Source organism: Pleurodeles waltl, chromosome 4_1 (assembly GCF_031143425.1).
Source record: "Pleurodeles waltl isolate 20211129_DDA chromosome 4_1, aPleWal1.hap1.20221129, whole genome shotgun sequence".
NCBI classification, from domain to species: Eukaryota; Metazoa; Chordata; class Amphibia; order Caudata; family Salamandridae; genus Pleurodeles; species Pleurodeles waltl.
This window is the reverse complement of record NC_090442.1, coordinates 918348169-918372390: the sequence shown is the minus strand read 5'-3', so window position 1 is coordinate 918372390 and position 24222 is coordinate 918348169. Positions and strand designations below refer to the sequence as shown.

General features: G+C 45.3%; 1 protein-coding gene across 2 annotated transcripts in view; it reads right to left on the bottom strand.

The window, feature by feature from the left end:
* The window catches only part of PSMC2 (proteasome 26S subunit, ATPase 2), a 117783-nt gene that overhangs the window by 60060 nt on the left and 33501 nt on the right, over nt 1-24222 (bottom strand). Inside the window, exons 1-2 of one of the 2 annotated variants that reach the window (XM_069229690.1) lie at nt 17436-17625; nt 3582-3619 (exon numbers count right to left, since the gene is read on the bottom strand). In XM_069229690.1, coding sequence (XP_069085791.1) covers nt 3582-3619; nt 17436-17505 — 108 coding nt within the window. In that variant the 5' untranslated portion in view covers nt 17506-17625. Of the gene's footprint in view, nt 1-3581; nt 3620-17435; nt 17626-24222 lie in introns of those variants that run through there. The other variant, XM_069229691.1, reaches the window with a different exon arrangement.

Here is a 24222-nt window from a genome sequence, read left to right as displayed (position 1 = left end):
GATCAAGACCAGCACCAACCAAGCCAGGGAACTCTTCACCATCCTCAGAGAGTTCACCTGCTTGTCAGCCACCAAAAACTCTATCCTCTCGCCACAGTAACGCTGCAATGCCCTTACCGACCACTTCCATAATCAGATAGAAACCATTTATATTAACTTCGACCTCCAACCCCACGGCCTCCACAACATTCCATAAACCACCACCATTGACCACCCACTCACCACATGGGCACAGCGAACACAACCACACTTATGAACTCCATCTACTCAGGAGCACCCACCAACCCCTGCCCCCACGAGCTTTTAATGCCTCGTTAACCACAGCCACCTTTCTCGACACACAGACATCAGCCCTCTCCTTAAGAAACCCTCTGCAGACCCCAATGAGCTCCATAACTACTGCCCAATCTCTCTGCTCCCATTCCCCGCCAAAGTCCTGAAGAAGGCCATCAATCTCCTTCTCACCAAACACCTTGAGAGAAACAACTTACTGGAATTGTCCCAATCGGGATTTAGAGCAGTTACAGAACTGAGACAGCTCAGATCTCTGAAACAGATGACATCTGCACCCTATCCAACAGAGGAGAATCAACCACCCTGATCCTGCTTGACTTCCCCGCAGCCTTGGCACCTTCTCCCACCACACACTCATCGATCGACTACGTTAGATTTGAATCACAGATGATGCGCTCAGATGGATGGCATCCTTTCTCACAAGGCGCTCCCAGAGAGTCCGCTTCCCTCCCTACACTTGCAACCCAAGGACACCATCTGCGGCATCTCCTAAAGCTCATCCCTCAGCCCAAATCCCTTCAATGTCTACATGACACCACTCGCAGACATCGTCTGCTCGCACAACATCATCTCCTACGCTGATGATACACACCTCGTCCTCCCGCCCTCAGCCAACCTCACCTTGACGAAGACCAATTTCTACAACTGTATGAAAAACGTATCTGCCTGGATGAGGGACAACTGCCTGAAGCTTAACACAGACAAAACTGAAGTTCTGATCTCCCGCAGACAGACGACCCTCTGGAACGACGCCTGGTGGCTGAACTCGGATCCACCCTCACACATAAAGATCACGCCCGCAACCTCATCATCATCATCATCCTGGACCGTGAACTCTCCATGAAACGTCAGGTCAACATCATCTCCTCTGTCTGCTTCCACACGCTCTGCAAAGTCTTCAGGTGGCTACCCATTCTGCACCTGGAAGACGGTGACGCAGGCCCCCATCACTAGCTGACTGGATTACGGCAACACACTCTATGCAGACCACCACCCAACTCATGCAAAGACTCCTGCCAATCCAGAACGCAGCCACCAGATTAATTCTCAATGTGCCCAGGAAACCCCACATAACCCAGCAACTAAAGGACCTCCTATGGCTCCTGATCCAGAAGAGATGCCAGATCAAACTCCTGGCCCACACCTAAAGAGCTCTCTATGACCAATGACCCACCTACTTGAACCACCACCTGTATTTCCATCGACCTCCCAGGAATCTCCACTCACCACACCCTTGCACAGACACCTTGCATATGCCGCTGCAGCTCCGGAAGATGCTCCCTCTCCCATTTTGCTGCCAAAGCCTGGAACGCCCTCCACCTCCACCTCTGCACTGCACCCTCGCTGACTCACTTCAGAAAAGGGCTCAAGACCTGGCTCTGCATCTGACACCTGCAGCAAGTGCCTGGATACCCTCTCGGGTCATAAGCCACGCTCTACAAGTACGACCTGAATTATTGATTAATCTCTAAATGACAGTGCTCGACCACATCATGCTTTAGTGATATATTAATTAAAAGTGGGTGTTTAAAAATAAACAAAGAAACACTCTGCCCTGATGGCAATGCTGTTAGTAAACTAAGAGGCAAGTCATGGATCATGTGTACCCTATCTGTGGGCTAAATTATTACACACAGAGAAAACGTTTAGTCTATTTAATCAAACAAGAGGTTTTTTTGGGGGGGGTTTAAACACAGCAGAAATGCCCAACTCACATATGTGAAGGTGCACTTATGTAAGAATGAAGAAAAAGGTGACTGTAAAATAAAATATTTGCCTAGGAGCACACAATGTGAGACCTGTTTACGGGTCACGTACATTACAGTTAAGTCAAATAGATTATTCAAGTTACTCGACCTGCGGGTCTAGTAACATGTTTAAGATTTTTCAAGGCCTAAGCAGTGATCCAGCAGCAAACTGGAGCTGCTTTTTCTCCCCTTTGAAAAACATTAAATTTGAGGAGCTAAGTGATCTGACTGGGAGGCAGCAAATTAAATTTTTCATTGCAGCAGACTTTGCAGAATTTCAGCCACTGCAGTCTGCATCCTGGAAAAAGTGATTGAAAAGGTATGATAGGAACCGACAACTATCCACTGATCTCAGAAATGACAGCAGGGTAGGTGTCTGGGGGGCACATAATGCCGTAAGAGTTTTTTTTATTTTATCTGTGAATTCCACACCAAAACCCAAAAAGCAATTTCAGGTCCTCTGATCTGTGGATTCGGAGGCAGATCCACAATTTGAAGGAAATATATATATAATCAATACAAGTATATATTAATAGCCATTTGTGTGGAATTACGTTTATACTCTTGGATCGTTATTTCTATTGAGGAGAGGCTTCCCTCACCATCATAATATAGGACTGAGAAAAATGGTGCTAAGCGATGTGCGTTTCAGGATCCTGTGCTTTAATGGGTGATGGTCTAGCTGCTGGAACATACCGTAAATTACAACCGTAAATTGTGTTTTTATGTTGTTTTTTTTTATGTGGGTTTTGCTAGCACTATGGTCCAGCTGAATGAAAATTTGCTGAAATACATTGGTCATGTTTTTATACACTTTGCTGGTGTCAATTCAATAAAGAAAAGGAATCTTTCATAACATGGAGTCCACAATGCTGCTCATTTCTCTGTGAGGAGTATCAATAAATCTTTGTGTTACAAATTCTAAAAAAAAGGTAATTATACCAAGAAAAAAGGAATCACTGCAATTATGCATGAGACAAAAAACATGCAGAGTCAGCATTAGGGACCCTGGGACTGGCTTATGGTCGTCTAGCTACAGAGCCTCCAGTACTAGTACATGGCCAAAGGCTGTGCATAGCTGGGTTAGTAGCACAGAACTTGGACAGTGCCTACCTTATGGCCAGGCACTGCTCTCAGAGCCATTAAGCACCTCAGATGACCATCAAAGTGGGTTTAGTGATACAGAGGCTGACACATGGCATGGCTACAGGCCAGGCATTGTGCCCAGAGCATGTTGTGCACTACAGAAGAACATGTGCAGCTTTGATCACTGAACTATGTAATCATTTTGCTGCCTATGATCTACTCAAATATCTTCTTTATGTGTACAGCCTTACTGTATAAAAAGGTTGTGTCAAACAAATGCAATAAAATCAACAACAAAAAATCAATAAAGTACTCCCTTCATGATAAATCATGCAACATCCCCACCTTCTCCCTAGCTTTCTGCACATTTAGAACATTAATGATTGTGTTCCAAAGTCTTTGACGAAAACAAATTGTGGATTTCAAGTACTCCATCATGTTCAGGATACTTACATATGTTTTCAGCAATGCAATATCCCCTTCATCCAGTGCTAAAAAAATAAACAAGAGTACATAAGGACTTGAAAATAGCTGATAGGAAGACAAATTTTGGCTTGGCAGAAGAAGAAATACTATAGACGATAGATCTTAAAGATTCTAATATTAAATCACACAGAAAAGAGCTGACTAGAACTTTAGAGCAATAAACTTTGATGTTATTCCAAAGGCCAACGTGATTGTTATAAGACAAAAAGAGCATTTGTTTTTCCGAAGAAAATGCACTGATACAAACTGGTTTAAAGGTATCGATCCAGAAATTCCTTGGTCCCCCACGGTTGATGTACATGTACCCCAGTATCAGAGTTGAGATCAGTGCCTGGAGGGATCCGAGAACTGAGCAAACACAAAGTTGCTTTTACTTCCCATGAGAAAGAGTTGGTCTTACAGAAAAGTGTGCTTGAAATCTAGATCAGACAGGTCCCATTTAGACAGTCAAAGCTATGGGAAAAAAGTAAGATATGCATGCTGTTTATTCTGGAGCTACCAAGATTATCCCAGAGGGAGAGAGAACCTCTACCTTATTTTTACATCCTCTGCATGGTCTAGTCATGTGTCACCAAGATACAGCGGACTTCCACCACATTATAAGCAGTGAGCATGTAAGAAAGAGATCACTCGAAATCAACAATCATTCAAAACATGGACAAACTGGTGCAGTCTAAACTATTAGAATACAACAGTTAATAGTAGGCACGAACTACCAGACAAAGATAGTAGGAGGGGATATTGGCAACAGTTAAATGATTATAGAAATCATAAAGGAACAGGAGCTGCCAGTGGTAGAGTAAGATGACACGGGTGGTTCTGTGGCAGTAATATCTCTAAACAACAAGAATGACCACCTTAAACTGTATTATCATTGCCTGTCTGAGGAAAAAGAAGTTTTAAGCAAAGTAACAGCAGAAAAACATACGCTGCATTTTGGAGGCTAGTAATAATTAAATGGACCAAGAGATACCATTTGGATGGGTGACACTACCAAGAAATACAACAGACTGACTATGCTTAGCAGTTCAACAAGAGCAGGCTAAACCATGATCTTCAGGACAGAAGGGTACTTGTGAAAGTGGGGCCAGCAAGCAAATAAGCAACAATGGCAAGTCTTTTGTTGCAGACCACAAGAAACATAGGAACCACCAGGTCCAGCTATCCACAGTCCTGGTGAATCCCAGCAAGTCTATCTAGCCTATGGTCTTCATCTGGAACAAAGTGACAGCTAGTGACCACACATTAAAAAAACAATAGAGACATATGTAGTAAGTGTACATGAATTTGCCTTGTACAGTACCATTATATTCTCATTTTATGTGATTGGGGCCAGCTACCAAAGGCAAGTAAAAGTGTATGAAAGAGTATTAATTTACAACTCCAAATGCCTTTGTGAGTAAATTCCCTATATCATAGATCTAGGTTAACTGTTGGATGCACACCCATTAATTGTGATAGACAGGCATCACTATTGCATTTGTTTAGGAAAGAACTGCTTGAAGTTGTTTGTATTCGTTTAACATGGATGCTTTACGTCCTTGACAACATATCATAAGTACTCAACTCTTCTTAAGTGCCAATTTGGCCAAAACAAGGTGCTATTATTCTTCCTGATCAAAGTGTTCTCCAACAAAAACACCCCTGCAAAAAAACAATCCAACAAAAAAATAAAAATACGCACTTCACTTCAGGAAGCACATGGGAACCCAAATGTTACATGACATGGTCTTAAACGAGGAAACTTGATAACTTCCATTGAAAAGGACCTACACTGCTCAAAGAGCATGTGTTGGTGGTTGGGAAAATTAACTATCTCAAGTGTCATTTTTATTTTCATAGACTTGGCCCTAATCCAGAGGGCTAAATTATGATTGCAACATCAATCCTGGTCTAATTAGGTTTAAGGAACTTTAGTATGAACCATAGTGAACACAAAGGTAGTTATTCACTCTACTAAAAAGGTGATCTTCTGATCATGGCAACTTGAGGAAAGCAGTTTATTATATGGTGTAGTTTTGCAACCCCACTGTGTAATAAACTCCCAAACTCATCTTTGGTCCGGTCATGCACGTTTACAAAACTTTGCTCAACTCTGGGTAACTATGGTTTAGAGCAGTCACGTTCTGTCAAAGGAACTAGTGCAACACATTTACAAGTACCGAAACAGTTGAATAAGAAAGAAATGCGACACAAAGAAAACCCAACACCAGTTTATAAAAATAGCTCTTGCGTTCATGAATGTTAGACATCAAAATGAACAAATCCACCAGAGAGTTCTGGAGCTATAACTTATTAAGCAAATAATAAATCACAGTTTTTCATTTGAATTGCAAACAAGCATTGGTAACTACTGTGGTTTCTTGGAAAACTTTGAGAAATTGAGTAGGTCTACTCTGACCTGTTTGGGAAACCAATGCCAGTGGAAAGCGGGTCACAGGGGCTAACTAGACTTGGCGGGACAGCTACCTTAAAGTCAAAGCAGTCTCCAGTCCAGTTCAAGCTCTATGAGAGAACAGTCATACACATTGATGGAGTGGCCCTGATGCAAGGGATACTCGATGCTGATCCGGTGACGGATGTCTTCTTGGGGCCATCCCTTTGTCAATGCACAAGGTAGCAGGACTTTGGCCACAGAGGTCGATTTCCCTCAAAGTCTGGTTGAAGTCCAGCCAAAAACCTGTTGCCACTGGTTTACTGGTCTCCGGTTACAGCGAAACCAGTGATTCCCTTTAACTGAGGCTAGTGTCCATCTTGGGCAACCAAACTGCCCTCAAACGACTCTCTTGGGTCCAAAACACTCGGGTACAACTTTTGAGCATTGAGACTCAGCCTTTCAGGCTGTGCTTACGTTGTCAGTGGAGCGTTAAATGACTGCGGAAACTAACTCACCAAAGCAGGATTCTTCAGCTTTTGTGACCCTCTAGCTGTAACAGAAAGCCAACGGACTCTTAGAGTCACTTCTGTATGGGGCACAGTCTTAGGTGCAGCCTCTATTTGCAGTGTCCAGGGACTAGCAGGGCAGCGCTACTTCGGTCCTCTACACAATGCAGACATGATCAGAAGTCTGGGTACTGGGGTTCTATGTTTATGCCCACAACTTGCCCTCGGGGGATGGGGTACCTACTAGCCAATGGGTTAGGTCCCCTCGCACATGATAAACAGTGGCATCTAGCTATCCCAGGGCAATACTCTGCTCACTCCCCAAGACAGCAGAACCCTTCACTTGGTGTGTGGAGCTTGGCAGCTCACCGTAGAGGTGCGGCTACCTGAGGTCTACGCGCACATGGGAAAACTGGTTTGGCATCGGTTTCCCTCTCTCTGTCCTGGTGGTAACTTGTCTACAGCAACAACAAAAAATGGTCCATCTTGTGCGTTCACCATCTGTCCTTCAAAGGTGGCTTCCACTTTGAAGCTCGCCTTTTGGGCTCACACCCTCTTTGGTCTTTTCTACCAGGGAGAGAGAACACATCTTCCAAAGGTAGGCCCTTTGTGGCCCTTCCGAAGTCATTCACACCACCCCCAAGAAAGAACAAGACTGTCTCATGGCCAGTAATCATAAATGGTCATTGGAAAACTTGGACAACAGAGTGGCAACTTTTGCTCTAAAGTTACATAAATTCGACTTGGGTGAGGCTTCACCACCTAAGAGGGCAGCGTTCTGAACTCGCTCCCATACTGCATTTCAGTGTGCTGTCTGGACAGAAGATGAGGTGAGAGACGGCTGAGGCCTTTCTCGCGAACGGGGAAGGGTGGCCTCCAGACCCCGTTTTGACTGAAATCCTCAGAGTGACACCTATGGGGGCCCTGATGCAGTGATTCAGGAGCACAGCAGTTACCTCTTGCCAGGGCCTACGGCCCCCATTCAATGACTGAGACTTGCAACAGGATTCCCTATACTGGCAATTGTCTGCGTGATATCGCTGGGGGAGGGCAGGCCTGCCTGGGTCCTTGGGCTCGCCTATGCCTGTAGGGCCCACCATGCAGAACACAGCAGCTTGATGCAGGGGGAGCAACTGAACTTGGGGAGATGCTGCAGGGGAGGTGACAGACCGCCATTCCCGACTCTTTCCTCTTGCCCTGGCTTTTTTTTTTTGCTTCCTCTCCCCACCTGCATCTCTAAGCCAGCAGAAAGCCCACTGCCCCCCATTGTTCACTGCCCTATTTGTGCCGCTTATTGAAGACCTGAACAGTGCGAAGGAGACTTCATGCCCCCTCCCCTGTTGCATGCCCCAGGGGGGCCCCCGCTGCCTAGATTCTTTAGAACGCGAGCAGAGGGTGAGGGGGACCAGGGTACACAACAAACAGGTCCCCACTGCTCTACTTGCAACCTGATCGGTGGGGGCTGGTGGGTGCGGACTGGAAGCCTGCCTAACCCCCTCTCGCTCCCCTGCTCCTGGTCACCACGGAGAGTCGGATACACCTGGTGACGGGAGTGGACCTATCACCACATCTATGCAGGGCGCACTGTACCTGCTTGAAGACAGTGGCTGTTCGTGCTGCCAGGTACCAGGCTGCGAGCCACTAGCAGCAACTCGATTGGCACCACGGGCTGTGGACTGACGCCCTGTTGGCCATGTTCATGATAAACCTGTGCTGCAAGTACTGGCCCAGACCACAATGGACCAATACACATAGGGCCTGATTTAGAGTTTGGAAGAGGGGGTTACTCCATCACAAATGTGACAGACATCTGGTCCACCATATTTCGATCCCATGATAGCCTCTGGAGATCATAATTAGGCGGACAGGATATCTGTCACGTTTGTGACAGAGTAACCAGATCACCAAACTCTAAATCAGACCCTAAGTCCGCAGCCAGGAACCGTGGGTCAGCTGCTGTACTTCCTTCCAAGGGTGCACCTACTCCACCTGCAGGCACCATCATCCTCCTTCAGGCTATCAGGGAGTCCAGGTAGGCAGTCGAACACAAGGTGGAGGAAGTCAGTCTGGGTGGACGTCACACTTCTGTTCCAGGACCTTTGTAATGTGGTGGACAAGGCGACTAAAGCCAAAACTAGGGTCACCACAGTGGAAGAGGAACTGACAACCCTTAAAACCTAGGTCTTGAGGGCAAAGGCACGGAGAACTGCTCCCGCAGAAACAACTTGCAGTTTTTCGGCATACCTGAGGGTTTGGAAACTTTGAGGAGTAGCAGCTTCGGTGCTGGATACCTTCCGGTAAGTTATCACAATCCTTTGCGGTGTGGAGGCCCACTGATTCTAGGCCAAAAGACCACCCCCTCGGTGCCCCTCTCAGACCTATCAATGCCCACATTCTAAACCACAGGGATCATGATGCCATTCTGCAGGAGACCTGAAACTGCGACGATCTTAAATACCACAACGACAAAATTATGATCTTCCCAGATTACACCCAGGTAGTTCACGAGTGCTGTTTATCGTTCGACGGGGTCAAACAGAAACTCTGGTCCTTAAACCTCCAATATCTTCTCCTTTCCCCAGTCTGTCATCTTTCAATCTTTGACCTATTTTTTTGATACTCAAGAGCAGGCATGAGAGGGGAGCGAAAGAGCGCCACTACCTCTGGGTCCCGTGTGACAAGGACAGCTCACGGCCCATCGGAGACAAGCCACCCAACCTCACCCCACAGCAAACCAGCAAAGTACCCCAGAGAGTTGAGACACTGTCCACACAAGAAAAAAACCTGGATCTGAGAACAAATGGTCCTCCCCAAGCCCACTGTGTGATGGAACTGTGGCCAGAGTCCTTATGGTAGAGGCCACCCTTTCCAACACACCTGAACTCTTTCAAACCAAGATTGAAGACTACAGACATCCTGCTTGATGAGGGGAGCTTTAAGTTGTGGACAAACAGACCATAGACTAATCCACACTGCTGTGCCACTGAGACTTGTTAGATAAGTTAGGTGGTTGGGGTGCTGCTTGAGGGGTGGAGGAAGGAATGAGGGAATGTCCTTATCGCAAAAGCAAAGCTGTTTCTCATTTTGGTATTTGTGGTCAGGCACTATAATCATTTACATGGGGTGCTTGGGAGCAAATTAGAGATATGGGTGGGGCAACATATACTTTAGGGGTGCAAGTGTGAGGTAGGGAAAAGTTGGGGGGAATTAGTGTTTTGTTTTCCTGTTTATCTGTTAGTCTACATGCAGTCAAAATACTACACACCTTTGTTGCACACCAGAACGATCATACATCACAAGCCTTCAATATTTACCCTAGTGGCCAGCGCAATGGGGCCCTCCCTTGTGAGGGAGCCCACGCAAGGTTCCACCAGACATTCCTAACTTTTTTAAATAATTTCATGGAATGTTAATCGCTTATTAGATCGTATTAAACGATCTGCTGTTTTGAGGTACATGAACCGTCTCCTACCAGAAGTGGTCCTGCGCCAAGAAACTCACTTATTAGGCACACACTTTTCTTTTCTGAAAACAGTATCTGGTCTGCAATCTTGACCAGCCCCTTACGCACGAGGAACTGGAGAGGCATTATCGGACCTCAATATGGCAAGACTCCAGGGACAGACGGCTACCTTATTGAGTTTCTCAAGTGCTACATTTCTGTTCTGCTCCCCGCCTCCTGGCGTTCTGCACAGAGGTGGCAGATTGTTGCTCATTCCCTCCACGATAGGACACTGTCACCATTGTGGTAAAACCCAAAGTGGGGTTACCTCCCGAACAATGTGCCTCATACAGGCCTATCTCCTTGATAAATGCAGACATTAAGGTGTTCACAAAGGCTCTGGCATCCCAGATGATGCAAGCCCTACCTCATCTGATACATTCCCATAAACGTGGGTTCATGCCGAATAGGAGAACTCAGCACTGCAACCATGGAGTACAATTGGAGCTTTCCCAGACACACAAAATTACCCCCCCGATGGCACTACTTTTGACTGATTTTGAGAAGGCGTTTGATGCTGTCGCATGGCCCTTCCTGATGTGGGTTCTGCAGAGGGCAGGCTTAGAACCTCACTTCTGCGGACTGATCAGCCTTCTCTATAATACTCCCATCACCCAAGTGAGGGTGAATGGAGTTTTGCCCCTGCCCTTTCCCATTTGTAGGGGCACCCGGGAGGGATACCCGGTTTCCCCACTCATTCACTCTAGCAACTGAACCCCTGACGAGGCTCATTAGATGCGATGCCAGAGTAATGGGATGGTATTGTGCTCTAAGCTGATAACTCGCTGCTGTTTCTTGCAGACCCACAATCTTCGGCATCACATGCCTAGAGGTTCTCCATCTGCATAGGGAGCCATCGGGACTGCTGGTTAATGAGAGTAAATCCATGTGGGTGCCTATTGAAGGGGAAGTGGAAGGACAAACCTGGTGTTCCACAATTCCAATCCGTCATTTCTCCTTTAAATATCTGGGAGTTTATATCTCCCTCCTCCCGGAGTTGATGTGGATCCTGAAAATTGGCCCAATGGTGGCAGGGCTGAAGAGAAACCTCCAGCGTGGGGAGCGCTTGCCCCTAAACCCCTTGGGGCAGGAGGTGCTATTTAAAATGATCAGCCTCCCAAGCTCCCTATATGTCCTTGCCAACTTTCCCCACTTGATTCCTAGGAGGTGGTTCCATACCATAACATCAAAGACTGTGGCCTTTCTGCAGGAAATTGGCTGCCACATGGTGGCCTTCCTTAACAGACAGAACTCTCCAAACGATGCTGGAATGGGTATGATGGACCTGCATGGCTACTAACTAGGTGCCCACACTGTAACCATAAACGACTGGTTCAATGGCGTTTGGGACGAATCCACTTACTTCATGGAACTACGACAATTGGGCCTAGATGGCCTTCTGGGCCTGCTCTATGGGAATCCAAATACTGGATCTTTCCCGGACATTACCCGGGTGACTTTGCTCAGTTGGACAGCAACACTTCGCCTGACTTCCTGGGATTATAAACGTACTAAAAGAACTCAGTTATGGCAGAGAACATGGCTGCACCAGGTAGCATGGCTGCAGGGTTTTGCCCAGTATGACAAAATAGGAATCTCCTATCTGGAAGACATCTGGCGAGGGAGCACCCTGGTTTCCTTTTGAGATCTTCAAGAGCACTATTGGCTCTCTCCTACACAGTTTTACCGATACCTCCAACCACGCCATGTATTGTCAACACACATTGCCACAGATGCACTTACACCCAACTTCAACCCTGTTTAGGCCAACATTTGGATGGGGATGCTGGGCAAGAGTGCCATCTCTCGCATTTACCGTTCCCCAATCATTAATGCACCTGACCACTTCTCCTCCCCTGCCTGAGGTGAGAGACATCGGTGTGGGAGCTGGATGATGATGACTGGAGCGCTGTTCAGATCGCCCCAGGAGAGCTGGCTCTCTCTGCCCAGTTGATAAAGTTTCAACTCAACTATTTTCATATCACCTACATGACTCCCTAGCGCCTACACCGTGCTGGGAGAGCCTCACATGTCCACTGCGCTAGATTCTCACTACCTGAGGCCAACTTCTTCCACATGGTTTGGGTCTGCCCTATAATCTCCTCCTTTTGGGTTAGGATTCTGAGTGATCTAGCCCCGGTCCAGGAAAATCCAATCTACAACCCACAGAAACAAGATAAAATTTTGAGCAAATTGTGGGAGTATCACCGTTTGAGAATGGACCATGAGTCTATGTGATTGCCGATTAGATGCTGCCTAGTATATTACACCTTGAGGTGGCAGAACTTGACTGTGTAATGTTCAGTTTGAAAACCACTAAAATTTGGTTATTAAAAAAAAAAAAAAAAAATCAGGTTTACTGTAATGATTCTTATAACCCTGTCCTCGCCTTTCTACACCAAAAACAACATTCTGGAGTTTTTGAGGTTAGGACACGTAAAAACAGATGTCCAACTTTTTAATAGACAGCACCCTGCCTTGGAGGTCATCAAGCCTACCTTATGGGTGACATATATATTAAAAAGGAAGGTTTGGACTTTTACATTAATTTAAATAACAAAGTTGAGTTAGCAGTTCAAAAACTGCTCTGCCAACCAGCAATGGCAGACTGTGAGCCATGCTTTGCATTGTCACACTTGTGGCGGCATAAATAGTGTTGCAGGCCACATGGGACACTTTAACTTACATGCCCTCGATACCCCTAGAACAACAGACTAGGGACTCATAAATAAGTTAACATATGCCAATTGTGGGTGAACCAATCAGACATACTCCATTTAAGAGTCAAAGCACTGGCACTAAGGTCAGGTTAGCATGCCTCAATGCACCTTAAGACTCGAAAAACCAGCGTCAGTCCAAAGCATTGGGGGTGATCATGCACACAAAAGTCATTTACCAACATCACTGAAGGTTAATATATCTAAAAAAAATGTTTTAGGGAGATTACCAAACAGTCAACAACTTTAGCTTGTAGCCTTTAAACTGAAAAGATGTCTGAGACATTCCAAGTTTTCACTGATTGCGGAGGTCATTGGAGTACAAGGAGGATGCCTGTGTATAACTAAACCTTTTCATTCATACCTAAAGGTTTATCCCCTTGGTGCTGTATTTTTTTTTTTTTTTTTAATATATGAAACATTTAATTGATTTTCAATACAACAATCATGGCTTTCACAAAACAAGAACATTGTAAACAGAATATCACATGGGTTCCAAACTCCCCATTCAATCTCACAGATATAAAATCCACAGCATTCTCCATTACCTGGATCTGCTGGTCCCATCCAAGCTGTAAAAAAAATACCACCCACTTGTTTCAGACCTTGCCATACTTGCGAAGATACCCGCGTGCAGTTTTGCGCACCAGTCCATACCTCTCTTCCAGGCCGTAATGGATGGAGAACTGGAGGAGTTCCAATGTTTGGCTATGTACTACTTAGCCAGCAACATACTAAACGCCAAGTGTCCTATCCCCACGAGGTCCACCCATATCCTCCAGAATACCTAACAGAGCAATTCTAAGGCTGGCACTGCGTCCAGGTGAGATTCCACCACTTTGGAGAGTGTGGAGAATATACATGACCAGTATTGCCGTACAACAGAGCAGGCCCAGACCGTGTAGGGGAAAAAGTCCCCTCTAGGCTCCAAGCAACGATGGCATGCAGGAGGAGACACTAGGGCACTCCAGTGGCAGTAATGTGTAAGGTATGCTTGGTGAAGATATTTGAAATGGATGAGCGAAGATCACCAACACACAGGGTGCCATACAGGCATCCTGAGTGTCCATCTCATCCAGAGGGCCCACCCAGTCTTCCCATTGTGTTCTCAAGTGACCCATCCAGTCCAGGATTGTACAACCAAGGTTTTGTACATTTGTGAGATTCTCCCTTCCCCCAGGGGACCCCATAAGTATTCCGGGACCCCATAAGTATTCCGGGACCTCTCCGATAGTAGGAGAGAGCGTACAGAGCTCGAGATACCGAAAGAATTGTGATTTATGAAAGCAGAATTCAGGCTGGAGGTCCTGAAAGGAGCGAATATGACAATTGTGCCATATATCTCCTAGATGTGAAATACCAACCTGGTTCCACCCTCGGAACCCCTCGAGATTTGCTACACATGCCCACCCACAGGGGAGTCTCCAGTGTAAGGAGTCCGTGCCAGCCTGTCCAGCGCAATGCCACTTTCCAGACACGAAACACTTTTATGGGGTCAGGGAGCCGTCAGAGACTGGTGTCCCACACAGATGTGTTATATTCTCAAGGCTCATCTTTGATATTTTTCCCCGATATGCTGGATCCTCCTACCCGCCATACAATCAGTCATTTACAACCACAATGTGTTCAGCCCAATAATATAGACGGACATATATGGCAAGTCCTCCATCACATGTAGTACGGACGCATTTACCAAATGCAACTCTGGGCCGGCGGGCGGGGGTGTGAGGGGCAGACGGGGGTGGGGGCTGGTTGGCCCACAGAAACTGCTGTACCAGAGAGACCAGTGTGTTAAACCAGATCTGCAGAATAAGAAGGGTGAATTTTAGAAGGGCGTATACCAGTCAAGCAGGGATTATAATTTTGAACAAAGCCATACTGTCCATAGGGTTAAAGGGCAGCTTACCCCATCTGGTCATGTCCTCTCATTCCCTACGCAGCAGGGAATGGAGATTAAGACGCCATGTGAACTCCGGTTCCCACGATATGTGCACTACCAGGCTAAGACGATGTATGGGATGCCAGACCTCATCCGGATGATCGTCCCGGAAGGGGACCAAGAGAGGCTTATCCCAGTTCACCCTCAGTCCAGAAGCTGAGCCAAAGGTGTTTAAGATGTGGAGTAAGTGCTGTAAATGTATGCTGCTTTGATGGTAAATTGCATCAGGTGCAATCAGTCAACAAATCATTAATCTTCAGAGATAAGAGAACTGACGATTTTAAATAACTCTAAATATAGATTGTCTAGCACATATCTCCTCAATTAATCTTGTTTAGTATGACAGACACCGAAAAATGGATGTGTGTTCTAAAATACAGAATTCTCCATTCTTTACATTTTACTATTAAGTGACGTGCAAACCACTGTGAAAAGGTACAATCTTTATTACTGCAGACATCTTATGTCTGGCTGTGTGTTCTATGTGGAGTGTTTGTTGCATTTTCATTCTATATTATGCAACACATAATATCTGTCAGTTCAAGACTGATTCCCAAGTGCAGTTAGTATTGTATACTTTACGGTTATGTATTGTAGCTACTGTTTTTTTTTTTCAATAAACCTGAGTTGATTCCATTATCTGGAGCCTCATCTGTACATACTGTCAGAAAAAGAAAGACGTTTGTTCCTAATACTGTCTACATTCTCTTAAACCTGCAAAAGAAAAGAGTTGAGCTTCCATTTCAGATTTCTTCAGGAAGTACAATTTCGCAGAAAGTGGGCACATGACCAGAAAAATAATGTTAGAAATCTCTGACTAGTACCTGCTGGTGTCACAGGCCCAGAAATTAGAAGCATGTCAATTCCTGATTTTAAAAAAATCCACTTGCTGATAAACAACAGTACAGCTGAAAACTGACAGGTGTTCCCGTAGTGCAACGGCGTAGACGTGGGTGCAAAATGGTGACAGTTACCATTTTGCTAAACAAATCGTCAATGCTACTATTCACTGACTGTTTATAATGGCCCCAAATGCAAAATAATTGGCAAATATGAACTGACTGTTGTCCAGAGAGGAAATATACAGATAGAGAAAATGATGCATAGGGGCACAACCAACTCACAAAACAGAAGCTGGTGGGAAAAGACTGCCCAATGGGACGAGAAGATATTAGGGAGAGGAGAGCGTTTAGAGAAGTTTTATATGAGTTTATAACATGCAAGAGGGGACTGGTATCGGAGGTTTTAGCACCTGACTCCATTATTCCATATTTCCATACTTCGACCGGAGAAATTCGTTCTATAACTGATTCGAGACAGGTCCTATATAGCTGAAACTAGGCATGCGATCTGGTCCAGTTTCTTTTCCACCCGCTAGTAGAATCCAAGCTTCTCTGATGTCATTCCAGAGTTGGGCGAACAGAAGAAGGCTTATTTCAGGATCTATTCCTTTTGTGGTACTCGAGTTGAAAAATAGGCGGGGATTTGCTTTGGGTGGCGTGGAGTCCCAGGAAGATCGATTTAGCTACGTTTTGGGAACATGTGGCTTTAGAAATAAATGAGCAGGCTGTAAATATGATGACCGTTTTTACAGCAGCCAAGAAATATCTACCGAGATGGTTTATGATGTACTCGTATTTCTGTTTACCTTTTCGTAGACGAGCTGCTGATCTGATGACTACTGAGTGTGTTGAAATGAAGGGGGCTCAGGCAGGTCTGTCAGTAGAGACATACACTCGTCTAGGCGGGATAGTACAAATGCCTGGACTAAGGCTGAGACATTCGTTTTAAATAGGTGTTTTTTTGTTTTTTGAAGGCGGTGGATGGGTGAAACCGGACAGCGTCTTTTAGGCACAGTAAACATGGAGAGAGAGAGGTATGAAGTCACTTTGCTTGGACTAGTAATATCCACCTTGGGTTTGGGCCCCCACCCCCGGGGTCAATTCAGAGGTTTTGTCCCTTCCGTAGCATCGTTTCAATTGCTCAATTACAGAGGTGTAGACAATGCGGTCTGAATAGCCCGATGCGTTAATGATCTTAGTACAACTGGAAAAAACTATTATTACCCAATGATTAAGGATTTTAAGTCGCAAATGGGGCGGAATAGATCGCAGTAATTTGTCCACATAGATGTGCGGATTCACCATTGGTTTTAAGTCAGTGGTAACGTGTCAGTGTTTTTTGTCTGAGCGGTATTAAGAAAGCAATCTAGGTGCACGGCAAAGGAAGAACGTGCGACAGTATCGAATCTCCATATTTATATCATCACAGTTGCGCCCTAAACGAGACGTTTCATCATGAGATGTGCCTTGCCTTTCACTTTGATCAGAATAAGGGTACCACTAACATCAAATGTGCTGGTGCTCGCCTTCACCGCTGACCTGATCAGAGGGGGCAACCCAATACATCATAGGCACCGTTTCCTGCGCTGGTTTTTACTCTGTAAATAACGTGTTTGTCTAATGGAAGAAAACTAAGAGTACAACACATGGAAGTTGCCATCAGAACACCCAAAACTCGAAACAATGAGCGTGATGACGAAGACAGGAGATCACCCTAGTCTCGGTTGTCTTTTCCAAGTAGGCCGACCCTTTCTTCTCGCATAAAATCCTTGACCTCTTACACGAGGACTACTCGTCCAACCCCATGACTTGAATAATTCCACCACAAGGAGAGTACCTCCCCAATCATCTCCTGACTGATCTCGCACTCCCCAACGAAGGCTGCTGCTCATCTGACTAATCCCGCACACGAATCCAAAACCATGTCTTTCCCCTGACCTCGGATGGGCTGATCCTCCTTCTCCTCGTCCTTGGTCTTGCGCTGGTCCTCTCCTAGGTAGTCAGGCATGGTGAAGCTCTGCAGACGGCGGGCGTAGCTCAATACTGTTCGGATTCAGGACTCTGAACTCAGTCACCATAGGATTACACAGCAGCTTCCCACTTCCGGCACAAGCTTCAATCCCAGGGCACCCCGCGCGGGCACTCGCCGGAAGCGTGCACCAGCGAAATCGGCCGACTAGAAACCGTAGACCAAATAGCTTTTCGGTCTGGTCGTTGACAGCCTCGTGACAGAGTGCTCTATTGCTCGCAGCGGTGGCAGGTGCACTGTCGTATAAGCCAACGCATCTGAAGTGGCTCCGCGAATAGCCTTCGCCTCCCTGAAGCCCACTAGTCGCGGAGGGGTGGGTTGTGTACAAAGTCATTATGGGCTGAGACCTGCCTATACTCCTTACCAGGGACCAGACACCTAAAGGGAGCATTCTGTTATTTGCAGACTCTGTCAGCAGTGATTTCCTTTGCGATAATTCGCTGTAAAATTCTTAAAATGGAATCAGCGAGCCAGTAATTAAATACGACATCTTTAAAATCCAGTGGTTTAAGTGCAACAAGGGATGTGAACTGTGATGAAGAACACAAAGGTCTGGGGGTAAGCGTAGTAGCTGCTGCATAATGCATTGAAAAGCTACTAGCCAAACATTTACACTCCCCTGGAACCAAAGGACTTGCTAATGAAACGAACGGCACAATGAGGGGGCTTTGGTCTCAAGATGAAATCCCTTGCAGCCTGCCCCACTTGAAATAACTTCTCTATGTAATATTGAATCAGGGTTTGGAAAAGTTCCCATGCATAGGGAATGCTTGGGTTGTGGTTGTAGTAGGATCCCCCCATATGTTTGCCTGTTTTTTGATGCAACTTTGACAGAAGTGCACAGGGTTTCTGCTAACCAGGTCCCCAGTGCTAGTGTTCCTTCCCCAAAAACATAAACACTGGTCACTTGATCCCCTGTGTATGTCCCTAGTAAGTGGTACCCCTGGCACCTAGGGCATAGGTACTGCAGAGGGTCCCTCAGAGCTGCAGCACAGTTTGTGCCACTCTAAGAGGCCCAGCACCAACCTCATGCAAACTGCCAGGCTACATGACAAGGTGCTCCCAAAAGTGAAAACACAACGTGGCACACAGCCTGTGTGCCATGTCCCCTAAACACTGCATGTAAATATTTGTAAGTCACCCTTACAGCAGGCCTTACAAGCCTAAGGCAGAGTGCATTATGTATTACATGTGTGGACATATCTTCAAGAGCAGATATGCCCCTGCTATGTCTTTGTCGATTCTTAGACATAGTAAGTCAACAGGGAAGCCATTTTAAGTTCATGTGCTGGACACTGGTCAATATGAATTCCCCAGCTACATGATGGCTTCACTAAAGATAGGGATGTTTGGTGTCAAACATCTCGTACTAATAAACCCTTACTGATTCCAGTGATGGATTTATTAATACAAGCACCCAGAGGGCACCTTAGAGCAGTAGCGGCTTGCAGGCCGTGGAAGGGACAGGGAGGTGGGGAGGGAGGGAATAAACATTTAATTTTTTTTTTTTTTTAAATCACTTACCTCCTCTGTCCCTCCACGCACCTCACTGCAGGCACAGGCTCCCAGCATGCCCTGCGCCAATCCTGACTCTGCTCAGAGCAGTGTCAGAATTGGCTGGGAGTGCCCAGCCAGGGCGCTTCCAGGCAGACTGGGAGCCAAGTTGCTGGGCTGGAGAGAGAGCCTAGAGCGCATGTGTGTTTGGCAGGCCCGAGACGGCCGGCCAAACACACATGCGCTGTGAAGGGGAAGTGCTGAGCACTCCCCCGCAGTGCAGGTCACCCATGTGGCCCGCCCCTTTAAAAGGTTTAGCCACTGACTTAGCGATGCCCCCTGTAAACCTACTAACTGCTGGTGTGCTGCCCGACTGGTTCTAGCCAGCCTGCCACCAACATATGAGTTTCTGACCCCCCAGGAGTGAGGGCCTTTGCTTTTGGGAGGTCAGAAACAAAAGCCTGCTGTGGCATGGGTGTTGCACATCCCTCCTAAAAGGATGTCCCACAAATCTGCTTTCCAAGACAGGAAGCTTCAAAGAAGCCCGCCATCTTTGGTTTAGATCTGGCTCACCTCAGAGGAAGATGACGACCTCCATGCTTGTTTCTGGTCCAGGGAGGACCTGGCCTGCAAGTTCGGGCTGGACTGTTCCCATGGGGAACAGGGTCAAGACTGATTTGCATTTGGCTGGGTCCAAACTGGAACGGCATGGCAAGCAAAAAAACAGATGGATTAAACCCAAATCTGTGACTGGGGATGAATGTTTGATTTGTTCTGCATTCCATCCATAATTTGTTGTTTTTGCATCTGTTAGAAAAAGTGGCTGATACATCATAAGGTTTTACCTATTCGGTGTCTGAGGGTTAATGTAAAAAGTATATATTGGCTACGATTGTTATGAGCCAGCCATTACACCAATCAAACAAAGAATTAAACACTGCAAAAATATCACATATGAATTGTAATACTCTCAAATCCTCCACAGTGTATAAAATAATTAGATCAGACCTAAAACATGCTTCCAAACCCTGCACCTTTTATCCAAGCACACAAAACTGAAGGAAGCAAAAAAAGAAGAAACAACAATAGTGTAGTGACATCACTAAACAACAAAACGCAAGCAGAATAATCTTAGACCAGCCTTTCGTGATGCCACTTTGTATAACAAAGGTATATTGTGTTGGGCCCTTCAGGAAGAAATCAAAATGACTCATTCTCAATCACTTTCCTTTCTTTGAATAGCATTTTAGTTTGTGATTGTGCAGGGTTTATATGTTTACACTGATGAGTGCTGTTTCCCTTTCGGGAGGGTTTTATAAATTTTTATACATTTAAACCTAAAACAGGATAGCCTATATACACGTTTGTGGTGGAGATCCTACCCAATAATCTGCTTTGGCACCATTTAACCAGGTCCCTGCTAAGAGATGTCAGCCGAAGAAAATCTTAATAGGGTTGGGTTGGCAACAATGATGATTTGCAAGAAAGCATCCTGGGATTTGGCAACTGAACTACTTGAATGCTATGGACCCCAGTGCAAGAAACATTCAAGGATAGCATATGCACAAGAAAAGGTATGGCAGCCAGAAGGCAATCAAAGGTCACCATATTACAGAAGGGAGCTACAAACACAAATCTTTGGTCGGTAGTTGGAGGGCACCACAGGCAAAAATGCATTTTTGCATGTTGTGTAAATAATCCTCACACCATATCTGGAAACCACCCAGCAGAACAAGTAGAAACTTTACACATCCCTTTATAGGCTAACGTGTACCATGAGGCTGTATGTACCATAATGGAGCCTTGCCTCAGCAATTTTCCCATTTCCCCAGTAATGGTTTTGATGTGGTCCTGGAGCAAAAGTAATACAATTGAGCCTGCACAGAACAGTGCAAGAGGCTCAGAAGAAGCCCTGGCAGAAATCACACATCTAGTGTTCCACAGTTTATCCATGCCTGCACGTGTCTAGTGCTCATGCAGATCCATAAGGTTAAGGAGTACTCTGATGTGTTGTGGCTGATTGAATGGTAGTGACCCCAGTGTTGTGATGGATGAGTTGCTGTTTGCTGTAATGTTTTCAGATAGTGTGTATTGTGTACATATGCATGTAGGTGATTATATCACACAGACCTCTCAGGGAAGCAACAGAATGCTGCTAAAAATGGTGAGAGCCTAACTAACATTTGTGAGAACATTTACAGACAGGCAGAGAGAAGGAGGGTATCTACTGTAATGGGTGAGATGATAGTGCTCTGTGAGTCTTTTCTTTAAACATTGTGATGTTGATGGTGTCGTACATACTAAGTGTGTAGACTGAGAAGGTTTGTCTTCTGGTCTTTTTTCACGTTAGTTCATTTCCAGCCTGGCAAGGCCTTGGCTATCTGATGGTGTCATCCACCTGAGATAGTTTATTGGCCAATTATGCTATGGTGTTGTTTCTATAGAATTTTAGGTGATACAGCTGGGTTTGGAAATGATGCAGGCCTGGATATGGAGCCAGTGAACTTCCTTCAGTACCAAGAGTATGTGGTGAAAATTCTTAGATTATTGAAAAACAAGCCATGGGATGTAGGATGCCTTTGAGGGTTGTTAATGTAGCACCATGGAGGCAACTGAACAATGTGTTGCTTCCAAACAGAACCAAGGCGTGTAGCATTGATATGAAGCCAGTTGCAGGAAGGAACAGTTTATTTTCTTTCACTAAGGTTAGTTGGTGTGTTGATGTAATGTTATCTTGGTTTTCTTAGCCATGTGTTACCTGAAGGTGATGTTTGTGTCGAGCCACTTCTGACTCCCTATCAACTTAGGTTGTCATTGGTGTTCTAATTGTGTAGCTTCAAGCAACAGCTTTCTCCGTGAGTTTCCCGATGAAAGGAAGGTGGGCAATGAGTTGGCGGTTGTTGAGGTCGTCAGTTTAAGCTTTTTCACTTGAGGGAAGATCTGTAATGTTTTGAGGTAATTAGGATATGTTCTGTGGCTAAGAGAGGTAAGGTTTAGGTGTCAGAAAACATATTACAGCCTAAACATTGAATTGGTCTTTGCCCATTTGGTGCCTTGTCAGGTGCCACTGGGCGCATCTTGGGGATGACACACAATACAACAATGTTACTGAACCAGGGTGGCACAATCCATACCTGTTTAGACTCAGCGTAGACTGTTCCACGATGCTCATCAACAAGTTCCAGATTTGTGTTTCAGGAAACAACTCTGGATCCTTTATATACTGCTTCAAGATTGATTGATCGCTTCTTCTTCTTGGTGCTGTATGAGCTCTGTTGTGTAAGCATTTGTTTCTCACTGCTCTGTACCTGACCTCGCTGCTCTATGGATATTTCCTGTTTCTATTAGGTATATTTATTCTGTGTTTTATCTCACCTTCTCTCTTGGTTGTGATAGTGTATATAGAGTGTGGTGATTCCTTTCGTCTGTTCACCAGTTCCGACTACAAGTTCTTGTTGCTGCAGTCCTCAGAGTACACTGATGTGGGTCGATTAATCTGGCATGAGAAGAAGTTGAAGGCTGTCCAGTTGGGATAGAGTAATGCAGGATTGTAAATGGACTGAAAGTTTGCTTTGCGTTGTCAGTGTGCTTCCTAATTATCCTTAACATTTTGGAGAAGAAGGGGCTGATGCCATTGCATATGCCAACTGAATGTAGAATTGAAGTGACTATACAAGGGTTGATGAAATGTCTGACTGCTTTAAGGGGGCTCGGCTTATGTTAGTTGCTTGTTGATAATGGTCCTATAGAAGGTGGATGAGCTTTTTTTTTTTTTAAATGTTATTTTAAAACAGACAGTAACAAAATAAGAGTATAAATATGGCCAGTCAACCAAGATAAGAATAAAACATTCACGTTAAACATTTAGCAATGCACAATGTACGTCACATCGGGATAGATGTTGAACCCCACATCATCTTACATCATCTTTGTTAACCTAGGCAGGTCTAAAGGGTAACTAGGTCAGTGTTCTCCAGTATTTATGGGTTTAAGCACAGTTTTGAACAAGTGTTACACTCACTGGTAACAGGAAGCTTATTAAAATGTCATTGGCTTTGGATGAGCTGACAATGGATCTTCATGATGAGTGAAGCGCTTACAGTAGGATAAGGTTGCTGAGAGCATTCGTTGTCTCAATTTCTCATCTTGTATTTGAATGGTGCATAGGTTCTCAGCAGGGTTTTGCGTGTACCATGCTACAGAGGGCTTTAGCTTACAAGAGACTAAGGGGGTTATTCCAACTTTGGAGGAAGTGGTAATCCGTCCCAAAAGTGACGGTAAAGTGACGGATATACCACCAGCCGTATTACGAGTCCATTATATCCTATGGAACTCGTAATACGGCTGGGGGTAAATCCGTCACATTTGGGACGGATTACCACCTCCTCAAAAGTTGGAATAACCCCCTAAGAGTTTTATTAGTTAAGTAAAGTGCTGATACTAGAGGGGGGGGGGGGGGAGTGAGGTAAGCGAGTTCCCTATGTGTGCCCACTGGAAAATCTTTCAAGGAGTGACAGTTATCTTTTTGGTTGGCTGTCATGGATAGGATAGGTGTGGTGTTGTAGTTGAAGAAGAGGATGACAGTTATCTGAAATAGCCTAATGAAGGGGGGGGCTAGCACTACATTGAGGGTCAGGCTGTCATGATGCGATTGAGGCTGTTGGCTTGCAGTGTGTAGGTTTAATGATGTGCTGCTTAATATCTAATCTTTAGGTATATGTCAATGGATTATTTTATTGTCTTGGTGCTGGAACTGCTGAAGAGTTTAAAATATCTGAGGGGCAAGGTGTGAGAGTGCTATATGGTGGCAGTGGTATCAAGGACAAATATTTCTTTTGCAACGTTCATGTTTGGCCCAAGTGTCTATAGATTCAGTTGATGGAGACAGTGCATGATGCTGACAGTGGGGAATGGCAGGTGAGAAGCTCAAAAGACAACAGTGCAGCTTGGTCTTTTTTTTGTTAATGACATTTAAATGTTTTTAATTTTGTGGAGAAACAACAGGAGGAATTCAATTTCAATTTCAATTAATTTATTTCATGAAGAACTTCTGCAAGGCACCACCATATATAACCTGGAACATATAAAAGAACCATAATACAAAGTAGGCCCCTGCTGCATGTGCAGTGTGTTAGCTTCGGCCCATGCCCAAAGTAGGAGTGTGCAAACCACTGCAGCGTGTTTGGTACTGAAGCGACTTTC